Here is a 14672-nt window from a genome sequence, read left to right on the forward strand (position 1 = left end):
GTTTGGTTTGGAGACACTAGACCACAGTCTGCAAGGAACGGAATACATCAGATGGGGGTTTAAAAGTTTCATATTGACAAGGTAGAGCCAGTTGCAGTTTACATGATGTTAAAAAGTAATTAATTTATTGACTATATGCTGCATTTATTGAGAAACCGCAGTATTTTTGCAGACAGGGCTCAGTGTGCGCCAACATTAGTGGCCTATTAACGTTAGCTTAAGAAGGCGACAAAAATCAAGCAGAAATGTTACAATTTTATTATTGTAACTATGGATAGTCATTTGTCAGTATTGTGTGTGTGTGTGTGTGTGTGTGTGTGTGTGTGTGTGCACGCGCACGAGATTCGCCTCCGAAATAGAAAACAGATGACAGAGACAGCACGAATGGCTAATGTTAATGACGTTCATTGTTCTCACTGATCATATTTCTTTTTGCATAGGACAGTTTTTTCAGTAGAACAAATTCTGAATATGTGGCATAATGAGGTATTTACTCATGTACTTAACTGTCCTTTCCGTTGTTTAAAAGCAATTTAAAACTCAGTTTGTGTCAACTGTGTATGATAACTTACTACAACTGAAATTGCTTTTATTAGATTAAAATCGATTGTACTATTAAATTAGTTTTATAGATTAAATTACATATTGCTGTATTAGATGAAATATATCAAAATATTAAAAGACTTCATATTTAAAGCTGCAATATGTAACATTTTTGTTTAAAAAAATATTTTTACCTTAGGGTAGTCTTGTGGTATTTCTATTTTAAATAAAAAAAGTATTTTAAAAAATCGAATATTTTGTAAAAAAAGTGTAAAATATGTGGAGTACACACATTCTTTTTTTTCATGTCTGGTAATGGTTATCAAATAGATATGTAGATATAAGTAACAAATGAAATAAAGTGCAGTTATTTCTACACGTCTCTTACATGCACTTTAATTTCAATTTTCAAACAAAACATCGCAATGAGCTACTAAATATAGAAGAGACCAAGATTTTGTGATGCAACTCACTGTAACTAGATCATTGTTGTTTTATATTTGACGTAATGATTACTGAAAACTTTTTAGGAACGTACCCGGATACAGCTCACTTTCTCAAAAGATATTAAACTTAGCCGCAGGTTTGCAGTCGGTGATTCATCTGACATTTTGACGTTGTTAGCATAATGCAGTCAATATCACCTTCACTACACGCATTGTATTACAGAGATCGTCATGTTATTGGTGCCACATTCATTACCTTATGTCTGTCTGGAAATCTATAGGTATTCTTCCAGGTGTGAAAAAAATGCAGCTTGTCATTAGCATGATATATGGCATCTTTAATCAGTGTTAACCATATTTGTATGTTATGTTAATGCTGAATGTATCAAATGACCTCCGAAAGTACCTCCAATGTATGCTTTGCTTTGATCACACAAAGAGATGTAGACTTCAAGGTAACACGAAGCTTTTACCTGTAAGATTTACGGCTCATCGGAAGTAACAGGTGTCTGATAAGAAAGGTTTTAAAGTTTAACAGTTAGGAGTTGTTTGGCATCTGGTAAAAAAGGATGTTTTTATTTTATTGCTTAGTCTCCTTCATTATAATTTAATTAAAACCAATTAAAACATTGTGTGTTCTTAAGTAGACTACGTATTATTTGGCCATTTTATATTTGGTTTGTAAGGTGCTTTTTTATTACTTTTTTGCTTTTATTGTTTCTTGTGTGTTTGTGGATTCAGATTTTTTTGGCGTGACCAATCTAAGCAGAATTTTGATAAGGAGAAACCGTACTATATCATTATTTTAACACACATTATCATTGTTATACACTTCCCATTTCGATTAGCCTCTGCGATGTCCAGAATGTCCTGTCCAGAGTTGCATACATTTTTTGACGAGATCTAATGATGATGGGAGAGTCGGACCGCTGTATAATATCTCCCTGTTCCAAATCTTTTTGTTGCATCGCTTTATTGATACTGTATTCTAATTTCCACACATCCTCCCACCAAGATTCCAACCACAGCTTCCATATGGTTTTATTGTGGCACAGGTGTGATTAGATTTATTAATTGATGTAATTTAATAAGAATGTTCATCAATCATAGCCACACCTATTGTTGGCATCTACAGTAAGGGCAGCTATAGACGAGAGTTATATCTCTGCAATGTCCAACATATCACAGAATACAGATCTTCTCTTATTTAGTTGAGAAAAAAAGGTTTAAGATCTGTGGAGCTGCTGTCATCCAGAGAGCATGCATAGCCTTGCAGGTCTCGCTGCAGCCTCGGCTGTTGCCATAGCGATCTTCAAGCAAGGACATTTCATCGTTTGGCAGCATTTGTTTATTTATTTCTCATATCTGTCGAACATAAAGCTTTGCATGACATGGTCTCTTTCATCAGGGACGGTGTGCAGATGGAAACTCTTGCTCTCGAGTAAACAGCAGATGAGCCGGTCATTGATTCGTCAATCACCATTCTAATATCCACCCAATCACTCTCCGTGACCCTGCCCATTAACCCTATTAGTTCAGCCGAGACCAAAGACGGATCCTCCTCGCTGGCATAATTTATGGCCGTTAGCAAGGTTGTTGCAGATTAAAATTCTCAGCGAGACGCGTTTTTCCCATGCAGGCAGTTTCTAGAGATGCGGCGTTTCTGTGTGAGCTGGCCGGGGGTAGGTGGAGTAGAGAAATCTGTGGGCTGTGTGTGAGTAGGAGACGTTCTCCACAATGAATCATGGCAACAGGAATGAAGATTTTACTTCCCCGTTTAAAACCATACAGATCCTGTTTTAGTGAATGCTCTCGTAGGGAGGAGAACACAATGGGGTTTTGTTGCAGGGGAAAAGGGATTTGAGTGCTCATTAATTGATAATTTGCCATTAAGCTGATGATGTCATTTAAAACAATGTGTTGTAGATCAGTTGTAGTGGCAGCACCTCTCAACCAGATTGAGGTTGAGTGTGTGTACAAGTACTTGTGCAACTGTGGTTACTGGCTCTCAAACGTAGTGCTGTCACCTCTCGTACACTAAAGAATCCAGAAGAGTAGAATGGTTCACTTGAAATCAATGGGCAGTAATGACATCATTGAACAGAAATCTACAAATGAGTTCTTTAAAGGTGAAGGGTGTAATTTCTGCGCCACCAGTGGCACTAAACATAATTGCTCAAAGGGGTGATTTAAGGAATGCCTTCTGACTTCTTTACAATGTTAAACGTGCTGGCTTGTCATGCTTGACATGGTCAACTTGTCAAAAAACGAATTGGACGTACTACGTAGTATTTCTGTGCTCGGTACACTTACAGGTTTCGGAAAGTCCCTTATTGAGTAATTCTCCCGGAAAAGCAAGCCCACGGCAAGGTGGAAGAAATAGCCCGCCCACACTTAAACTGAAGAGTGATAAAGACCCGCTTACCATCAAGATTGACAGCTGCAGCTCGTAACTCTAGCGATAGTGAGAGAAGTTGAGGTGTGTTTGTTTGTTCACGTGTTTCAATGATGGATGTTATATAAGCAGTAGATATAACGCTGGATTTGCAGATCTTTATAAACTGATAGATGGAGCGGTCCCAGTGCTAAAAAATGCCGGACATGAAGCGCACGCTGTAAGATAAACAAAGTCATATGTCTTTTTTGTTGGCAATCGGCGCGAACGTGCATAATGTTAACAACACGAACTTGTAGTGAATCAACAGTTATGGAGGTATAATGCAATGATTTATTGTGTGCTCGTGATATAGTTCCTCCCCCCCGCACACCCCCAGAAGGTTGTCTGATTTCGGGATAAATCGTACAGCTAAATCCGTCTTTTATAAATGTGATCAAACTAAATACTCTTAGAAGATACGAAGTATACAATTTTACTCTTTAGGTACTAAATATTAATATGAGATTGGCAGAAACTGCGTTTTCGACCGGACCATTCATTTAAAAACGAAATCTACGATGGCACCCATTCACTTGCAGTGGTTTTGTGTCCATACAATTGAAAGTGAATTACCATCATTATTTAAAATATCTTCTTTTGTGTTCTGCATAAGAAAGAAAAGCTTTTTAAGCTTTTTATTTTAAATCTGTATGATGACAGAATTTTCAATCTTTATTGGGTGAAATATAGACCCATGGGTTAATTTAACCCAGCGGCCGGGTTTGTCCCTTGAGCTAATGCTGTTGGTTTTAAAATAAAATAAACCCGCATTTTTTATATTGCCTGTTTGTGCTTCTGTATGTTTTGAAACAATTACTATTATGAAGATGTCTTATGTGCGGACAATACGCACTTTCACGTAACAAACTATGTATTGTATAGTATGCACGAGAGACAGAAGCAGGGCAGAGGAGTGATACGATGTCAAGTCATGAGAACAGCGGCCTTCATTGATCAAGTCGAAATGCTAGCTGGTAACATAAGATGTTGGCCTGAATCAAGTCTTGGGCTTAAGCTGAACAATGCCAGTGTTGAATTGGATGTTCAAACTCTAGGATATATATTAGGCTTGTTATGGATGTTCCATATCGATGTTGCTACAAGGATGTTGTCTACATTTTGCATTAACGTCATATTTGTCTGACTGACCAATGGCAGATGTGTGCCTATAAGAAGCATTTTGGTGCCACTACCTGTACCAGTAATGTGCAAATGTACAGTTTGCTAATGTCACAAGCTGATATGTTGGACTGTCAAAGACCTTTACAGTGTTACAATGTTTATAAAGTCAAACTACTGTTTGATTAACGTACGGTCTCATTATACTTAAATGTTTTATTTATATGACTTTAATACTATACTATTATATACTTGCATTTCTTACAATAGTGCATTAAGTGCATTAACACCTCCCCTTTAACCTATGTAGATTTTCTTATAGATTCTTTTACAGTACTATATGTTCTTCAGATAAAATGCCAGACTATATGGTGCCAAACTAAGGGGTGACTATTTTCATTTTATTCAGCTAGTAGTTGTGTTAAATGCGTGGTCTCGTTTTCTTTGCTTCAATCTGAACATGACTTTGTGTATGGAGCCATCTGCTGTACAGCAGGAGGTGTGTCTGTGTATTTCCTATGTGTATGAAACCGATCAATCTGGTCATACAATAACCAGAGATGACATGTTGCATATTATATGTGAATTCATTGACTTAGATTTAATTATTTTAATCTTTATTATAAATGCATTATTAGGTCGTGATGTTGGCCATATATTTACTGTTACTGATGTCTTTCAGAAAGTCGTTTTTAACACTGTCACTCAATGGTTAATGTTTTTTTCCAGTTCATTGGGATATTCCTTTTAGTGTCAATTCTTTGGTCGTTTGAAATACCTCAAGCATAAGCATTCTCTGTCTTTGCATTTCTGTCCTCTCTCTTAACCCCCATCCCTTTAAGAAACAGGACAGGGAGCATTAAAGGGTGCAGTCAGCGGGAAACGGTACATTCACATCTGGCCAATTCTAATGTAGATCCAGTCTTCTGTTGTCCCTGTCAAAAAACACACATTCGTGCCTGAAGCATTTCTCTTTATTATACTGAACAACATGAAAACTTGGGCTAGATAATATAGTTGAATAATTGTCAATATTTTTAGCATATGATTTTATTTTATTATTTGTGAGATATAATGTTTTGATGATTTGAATGATTGTTTAACCATTCTTTTACATTACACTATATTTACATCTGTGCATTAAATGCTCACATTTTGTCCGTATGGTATTCTAGAGGAACGTTTTAAGGCTCAGAGGTTGCAGGAGATTTAAGGAAGTAATGTTTCATTTAAGTATATTTAATGTTTCTGAAACAGAAAAAATAATTCAAACGCATGAAATTAGATTTTATGTCATTTAGATTGTATAGGTAAAGCATACATTTGATTAGAATGTTTTCTTACAGTTGCAGATCTGGCAAATCTGAGCTCTTGCAAATCTGAGCTTTGTTTGTGACATTGTTGAGATCTCTGTTGAAGCTCTTATGAAAACATTTGGGTGTGAGATTTGGGGGACTCAGGAGAACATTTCTGCTGAGAACTCATTTGTGATTTATTTTTTTGAATGGCATATATTACATTGATGTCAAGAGAGTATTCTAAATATATAATAGTTTATAACAGGCGTAGTTTCCCACATAGGTTTATATATATATATTTATTTATTAAAAAAATGTGTATGAATCTTTATACTTATCTTGGGTATATCATTTTAATAAGAATAATTAGTTTTTGACACAAAAATTTGGATCATATCAAAATATGTTTAAACTGTTAGTATATTTAAAGGGGTAGTACACCCCAAATTGAAAATTCTTTAAAAATGTATTTAAGTTGTTCCAAACTTGTAAAAATGTAATTGTTCTGCCAAACACTAGGAACGATATTTGGAAGAATGTTTGTAGTGAAACCATAGTGAAAACTACCATGGTAGGCAATAGGACCCCAGAGCTGTTTAGTTTCCCACATTCTTCAAAATATCTTCTTTTGTGTTCACAGAACCAATCATTTTGTACAGATGCGGATCAACTTGTGGGTGGGTAAATGATGACAGAATAAAACATTTTGGGTGAACTATACCTTTAAGATCACCAGCTAAATGAATCAAGACTAAATCAAGCATAGTTTACCCAGTTTTAGATGATCTCACTGTTTTTTTATTAATGCTAATTTAATTTAATAGCTGTACTTTACTTAATATTTAAGAAACAAAATAAAACTTTTATAGTATATTTGAACAATACGCAAATAGAGTTTGCATATTTGATTACTCAAGTGATTCAGAGATTAACCTTTTAATATAAACCAAGCAGCCTACAGTATATTTATGTTGTTGCTCGGTTGAAACCTATAGACTTAAATAAACAACCATCATCCAGCAACCATCATCCAGCTGTCAGCACTGAAGGGCTTACTGAAAATAACACAGAACTTTGTGTAGAACCATACATCGCAAATAACTGTGGATTTGTTGTGAACAGTTATGGTGAACTAAGGTCAGAGCAAGGATCTGCTTATGTCCTCCACCATTATGCTCTGAAACACAGCGCAGGCCCATTCGGTAAGCATATAAAAGAGATTGCGTTTATCCGCTGTGACCCATCACTTTGTGACCCATTTTAATGCTTTGAAAAGCGATCAGACTACAAAAGCCTTGTGAATCAGACGTGCAGGGCGCAAATCTACTGTTGTTCGAAATGTGAAGTGCACCAATCGTCCTAAACAAGCACCGAACGCCGATGCTGAAATCAAGAATGGAGCATTGATTATTCATGCCTGCTGAAGAGACCGTGCGCTGTCATGTGCAGTGCCCATTGGAGCTCAAAAATTGGCGAGCAAGTGCAGGGGGATGAGAGCAAGTGAGGCAGAAAGAGACAGTGAGAGTGGAGCCAAGAGAAAAAGACTGGATTTACAACCACGTTGTGTCCTTTCTCTTACCACATCATTTTGCCGGCTGCATTTTTAATCTGATCAACTGACATCACGTCCTGGTCTGTCGCCGTCCTGGTCTGTCGCCGTGCTGCTTTGCTCAGAAAATAATGAACGTCTACTGCCACAACCATGAACACTGCTGTGGGGCTTACATGGACTGTCGGACCGGTTTGCCAGAGTTGGCCAACTGCAACCATCCCAGAATGCACCAAAGAGTTGGACACGTGCACGGTACGCTGACTAGAACGCAGAGACAACCGCAGTTCCATCAACATTTTCACCATCATATGCACCAACAGCAACATCCGCCGCTGCCTCACCTGTCTTCACCAACCCTGCTTGACCTTCAGCAGACTCCTCTGGGATCCCACAGGGTTCCACAGTACAACTCCTGCACTCTCCCAACCTTCACCAAGAGCAGAGGCAAGTTCATCAACCTGAGGGACAGTGTCAACAAGAGCCCAACCAAAAGCAGAGCCAAAGTTAGAGCCTCTTCCAATGGCTTGTGGCTTGGCAATTCTTGGGGCACGTTTTCGTTGGATAAGGTATGTGTCCCAGGATTAAGAGATGGCACTGTGGAAATTGGGGTTGGTTGGTTGGAAATTTAGGTTGTTTTTGTGGTTTTGCTTTGATAAGAAAAAGTCTGAAATACTGTATGTTATATTGTGTTGATATGGTTGTCCCTTAATGGGATTTTTGTTTTTATTTTATTTCATTATTTACTGACCCATGTCATTTCAAACCTGTATGACTTTCTTCTGTGGAATGCAATATTTTGAAGAACTTTTATTACGAAACCACCCAATTGAGTTCCATTGTAGTGACACAAAACCCCTGAGATATTTCTCAAAATCACTTCTTTTGCATTCCTCTGGTTTCGAACGACATGAGGGTAAATAAATGATGACTGAATAATTTTCTTTTGGTGAACTGTCCACTGAAGAGTTATTGTTGTAATTATTGAAGTTAGTGTGTTCGATCCATTGGATTCTTGTAGTACACCGAATGTTAATCTTGGCAATTCAACCTCTTCCGTGAAGCTTTAGGTAAAAAACTCTTTGTCTCTCCGGTCATCCAAACAGAGATTGTTATGCATCCCAATGTCGAAGCTAAAATGCAGGGGTGACCGCGCATTCTCAGGTTTGCCGCCCCTAGATCGTAGATTGCTCTGCGCCTCTGTATCAGATCTGCATCGTCACTATCTGTTTTTACATCCATGCTGAAAACCTACCTTTTTGATTCGGAATTGTTTTGTACTGTTTATATTGAAATGTTTTTATCGTACGGCACATTGGTCAACCCACGGTTGTTTAATAGTGCTGTATAAATACAGTTAAAGTGACTTTGACATTGTTATTACAGTTGCCATTGCACATGCATGGGAACAACTAAATAGGCGTAAAGCACCTTTAATTCAGGTTTGTCTTCATTTTTGTGCAGTTCGCTTATGTGGATCTTACCAAAACATACTACTATCGCAATGTAATGGAAGCTTATTGAAACCTTTGCGATGTAGTGAACGTGATCATTTTTTTCTTTGTTGTCTTTTGACTTATAAAGGTCCTGATAACATCGTCCTAACCCTTTTTTTAAAGTGCATGACTTATTTTATTATTGAAATCTTTATGAGGAGGTATTACGTTTGGGAGGTTTTGAACTATTATTCATTTGAGACATCGGTGGGAGTTTTAGACTGAACTCTGAACCAGTCACTCTGATCAATACTAACGATTGATTCTAATTTTAACCCAGAGATCACAGACCATGACTACTGTACCACATCCATAATAGCATGCACTATAAATATATTATTATATAAGTTAAACCGATCAATGTGATTTTTGGGGTGTCACTCAATTACTCTACCGTAGTGTGCACCGTAATCTCCGATCTCAGCCAGAATCTTAAGTCTGGGGGTTAGTGAAACAGAAACCCATTGTAATATTTACCGTAGTAACAGTTGAGTGCATGGGTGAACGGGACTGTTGTAACTGAATATCCATCTCCTCTGGCCATGTGCTAGATGCATGGATGAACGAATGTGGATCAGATCGCCTTTGTTTGCGAACGCTGACACAGACGGCCCGAGCAAAGCCCAGTTTTAGCGGATGTCTCCTCAATGACAGCATGGCAGCCCTGCTCTTGCTCCTGTAGAGTTGGAATCTGCTGAGCCCCCATAGATGGTGCTTGCGTCCGATCCTGTCAGTGCAGTCCACGGTCCATGTACAATGTATTTCAAATAAGTTTAAGCAGAACAGAATGTTGTAATTTATAATTCATAAATTCAAGATGATGAAATTTAAGTGCTACACAGTCCTAAAATGAAATTCCTAAATTGCTTGGACAATAAAAGGAAGTTCGGGAATTCTCCAGAAAGGTTTTGCAGGAATCACACCAGCAGATAACATTATGCTTATTCTAAAGCTGCGTTTGATAGGGTTTCCCTGAGCACGGGATATCCGTTGAGGTGGCCTGATGAAAAAAGGTTCATTTGAACGCCCTGCAACGTCATCAAAGAAAAGCAACGGCAGGATTGCGCAGATTATAATATAATTAAATATTGTAACTTTACTTTTAAATTTGAAAGAAATATACATAAATGTAACACGAATGAAGTATCTTAACTATAATAATCTTAATTTTTCTTTATGCTCGTTTTTATTATTTGACTAATACAGCTTTTATTATTTGAAACTCTACCGTAATGCAATATAAAAAATAAATTTGTGTTCTTAATGGTCGCGTCATCTTGCTTTTTCCATATGTGCTGCAACTGTAAACATTCCTGAAATGTAAATAAATAACATTGTTTTGTAAATAAATAACATTGTTATGTAAATAACATAACATATAACAAAAAAGAACTGCTGCTGCAGCAAAATGGATGAATCCTTACAAGCATATGAAAACTACTTTTTAATTCCACAATAAAATATAAATACATTCATCAGCTCGAGTGTATAGCCTATATAATAACAAAGCATCAAAAAGTAAAAAAACATATACATGAAGGGCAATTTTGTAAAAATGTCAACCTTACCATGAAAGAATTTAGTTTTTACCAACGGTTATTACTATGGTCACAGCACAGATATTAAATACTCATGTGTGATCACTCTTCAAATTTGTATAGCATTTGTTTTATTTTTAGGGCATGATTTCTCATAGTCAGATAAATGCCATTTTCAGGATCGTCACATCCATAACGCTACATAATCCTCATAAATGGTGACACGTGAACAGGAAACTGAAGTGGCCGTTGTTGCCTAGACAACATTGTGACCATTAACTGCCACACACATCAAAATAGAACTCTTCTTTCCATTTAAGTATTAAGTCATTCATTGTTTCATGTTTAATATTAACTCTGCAGTTATATTTATTGATTTAGTGACGCATCAGTTATTTAATTGTAATAATGCAGTGGAGCGTCACTAAATTCTGCCCTCTCGCTGTGAGTTGTGGGTAATAGAGGTGGGCATCATTCTGCACTTCGAATTTCTACCGGAAATAGTAGAACATCCGGGAATCTTTGGAATACTCCGTTTCAACGTACTACTATTTGGAACATAATTCTATTTTCGAATACTATTTAGGAGAGATGGGTATGCGAATTGGGACGCAGCATTAGAGAACTGATTGACATCTTGACACACAATTGAAAGGGCTAATCCTTCACGACCGCACACAACTGGGTGTAGATTACAGATGTCATTTTAGCTCTGTTGAATTTGGTTTAAAAATTAGCATGCACACATTTTACAGTATAAAGGGATGTTGATTCTATCACACAGTTTGTCATATAAGGTTTCTTTAAATGTTCTTTCTGTTTGTCTTTGATTTTTGGACATTCGCGTTGGTCCTTTTTAATATTTTCCTGTTAGATAAAATGATTGTTTATTATCAAGTTCCCTTCATTATTGTATTATATTATTTCTATTTGTGTACACTTTATGTTCTAAAGTTTATACTGTAAAACATACAGTATTGAATGTTTATGATGATCTTAATTTGCTTAATTCACTTAAAGGCAAGTTAAAGAGGAGTCTTAAAGGGATATTTCACCATCACTTATTCCCCCTTATGTTACTTTCCCTTTAATGTACAATTTTTATTTGATTTTGTACCATGTCTGTGTTAATTGGTTATCATAGTCACATTACCATCTCTTCTGTTTCCATTTCTATCTATTTATTTGAATCTGACTTACAGGAGCATTGCTGACCTCTGACCTTCACTGTCATTGTTTAGCAGGCAGATGTCATTCCTCCCTGTGCTCCCATAATCCCTGTGATCCCTATCTCACCCGTCCCAGCCGAGACCACTGCCATTCCTGCACCCACGTCACAGGTCTTTTTTTCCTCATGTTTTTACTCCACCCATCACAACGACAACCTTCTTGAGTTTGCCGGGAGAATGCCACGTTATATCGCTGATGCGTAATTGTAGCATTGTCGAGTGAAGCGTGCTATGCGGTACATGCTTGCATAAGGATTAGGTTCGCGTCGGCTTGTTATGCCTCTCTATTGCATATTCTGCAGCGTGTCGTGCTGTGTATGGACAGTCTGTGCTTTTAATCTCTTGCAAATTCCAGAGTAATACTGTATCAGCATGCCAAGAGTAAGTGATGATGGTTTTATATTGAATGTTTTAATGGTAATCCTGTTTGGTTAGGGTTAAGGAGAAGAAGCAATGTACACAGTTGTTATGCTTTATGTCTGGAAAATATTAACATGCGTTTCTTCTGCAGGCAAGCCCAGCACCGGTGGTGGTAAACACAGAAAGCCTTGACACATCGCCCTATGTAAGTGACCCATTTCTTCATGCATTACACTTGCCAAAGAGTTTCATTAGTGAAGAATATTCATCTTGTATAAAATCAGAGTTCATTGTCAAAGTTAATTTCTCTTCTAGATGAGGTTTCTGCCTTTCATGAGAAAATATTGTTATTGAGAAGCTTTCTTTCTCCAGATCCCAGTTATCCAGGTTAAGCTATAAGTGACTTTAGATATTATGGAGTTTTCACATTCTGGCTTTGAGATGTAACTGCGGTTGACATTTATCAGGGTCCCGTGACACTTCTTCGAGCCCATTCTTCTCTCGGTCTCAGCAGCGTCTTACTGTATAATCCTAACATCCAGTGCCAATAGCACACTGGGCTTGCTTCTGTCAACTGTCATTAAACACCGTCTCCATCATTCTGATAACTAGAGATATTTTAACAGAATTTCGCAAAATTCTCGCCTGTAAAACAAATTATTTGTGGATTTTCCAATTACTTAACCAATAAAAGTAATAAAAAAAGAGCTTTTCAACTTTGAAAAAAACATTTTAAAAAATTTTTTTCTTTTCCTATAAAGTGGCAGTTTTGGATATAAAGTCCAAGCTTTCAGTCTGACACTGAAGACATTCTGTAGTAAGAGCTTGATATTGATCCCTATGTTTGATTGTTTGTGGCTATGCACGCGTGCAGTACTAAAGTCATCAGTTGGATCATACACTGAGCAGGTTTATGTACAGCCTATTTTCAATGGAATTACATTCAATGCATATAAATAATATGCGGTGAGATCATGTGAAGAGTTGATGTCACGCTTTGATTGTAATTCTGTACCGAGCAGTATCAGTATTGATGCGAATGCCCCGCTCCCTATCCCCGCCCCAGACCACCAGTGATGTTTTCTGTATCAGTTACAAAAAAGAGAGATAAAACTTTTAGTCAGTTTCTGATGAAAAAAATGTGCCGCTTGGAAGCTTAAGAAAAAAAACCAATGCAAGCTGTGGTGCTGATGCTGATGTTGGCCGCACTTTGCCTTTAACAGTTTTTTTGTTGTTGTTGAGAAGTGGAGAGGATTTATCTTTAAAAACACATTTAGGATAAGTTGCAAATGGGGTCGATTTGATCCCCGAAGATAAAAGGAGGGTTTACTATAAATTGCATTGCATTACAATTTTACAACAAATTGAACAAATCTGTTGTTTAATAAAAATGTATTGTCAGCATTTGTTGCACGCTTATTTCCGTCACGGGGGGCGGCTATAGTAACGTTGGTCATATGAGCGAGGCCTGCTAGAGACCTTATTTACACTGACACTAATGCACCTTTAGTGGAGTACATAGGGCAGAGACGTAATGTTATAAATTTGAAACCTACATGAATTCTGAACTGTTAATTGTTTGAGACTGGACTTATGTTGTAAATTGGTGAGCTACAGTACTGTTTATACATTACCGATGCATTTTCTCTAATCCAGGTAAACCGTCTCTATCTGGTACCCTTACCTGCACCGTGCAAAAGTTCATGGGTTTACTTACAGTATTTTGCAGGGCGTTACGTGGTCATGACATTGACAGGACTGGATGAAACTGTACTCGGACAAGGCCAGCATGCAATTCTATCACACTAGTTTTATGCCAGCATGTACAGTATAATGTTGACGTCTTGTGGCTACATTTGAGATCCAGTTTATGCTAACGTATTATCCAGCCCCGTCTTCTTCTAGATGTTTTTTTAGCTGACAGCTTGCATCTGTGTGGATTTCGTTGCTGTCCCTTGGCTGTCCGACTGAAATACATAGTAATGGGCAAGAGATACTAGTCTGAGTAATGATGCTAAACAGGCTTCTGTGGAAAATCTGAGAAGAGGTGAAAAGTATAAAATGCATGGAAAGAAAAGAGACGGTGAAACTGAAGGTTTTCCAAACCAGGTTACCTGTGTTAATATTGTATGTGCATATGATTTTTACAGTAAAAGGGCTGTTAACTGATATCGCAGTTTCTCTTTTCATTTGCTGTTTTGTTGGTATTACGATTACATCAAATATATATATATAAAATAAAAATGTTTTATTATTCAACAAATCCAATATCGAAGTACAAAATACATAAATAGTGTGTCAAAAGATTGGTAAATTACATTAAGTACCTACTTGATACTGTTTTTTAAAAGCTAAAGCTTTCGAAAATTGATGCTTTTGTTTTAATTAGAAGGTAATATGGTATGTATGTATATACTGTATATATGCATACTGTACATACCATTTTACCGTATGATTCTTGGAAGGTTTTTTCTTTGTTGTAAAGCACTATTCTTTAAATGAAACTAAAGCTGATATTTAATAGAAATATGTATTCCAAATCGCATAAATTAAATGTAATACACTATATTTAAAATGAAACTATAGACCTGTTATTAGTGTTGTGATCTTCAAGAATAATACTAATAATGGCACTAAAGGTAAGGATCATGCGTTAC

General features: G+C 36.9%; 1 protein-coding gene across 13 annotated transcripts in view; it reads left to right on the forward strand.

Annotated features, from left to right (window-relative positions):
* dlg1a (discs large MAGUK scaffold protein 1a) overlaps positions 1–14672 on the forward strand; it is a 101681-nt gene that overhangs the window by 54169 nt on the left and 32840 nt on the right. For 7 of the 13 annotated variants that reach the window (XM_079461083.1, XM_079461082.1, XM_079461085.1 and 4 more), the window contains one exon: positions 12167–12220. In XM_079461083.1, coding sequence (XP_079317209.1) covers positions 12167–12220 — 54 coding nt within the window. Of the gene's footprint in view, positions 1–7327; positions 7962–11667; positions 11767–12166; positions 12221–14672 lie in introns of those variants that run through there. The other 6 variants (XM_079461079.1, XM_079461081.1, XM_079461074.1 and 3 more) reach the window with 4 other exon arrangements.

The sequence above is a fragment of the Barbatula barbatula genome, assembly GCF_947034865.1.
Source record: "Barbatula barbatula genome assembly, chromosome: 7".
NCBI classification, from domain to species: domain Eukaryota; kingdom Metazoa; phylum Chordata; class Actinopteri; order Cypriniformes; family Nemacheilidae; genus Barbatula; species Barbatula barbatula.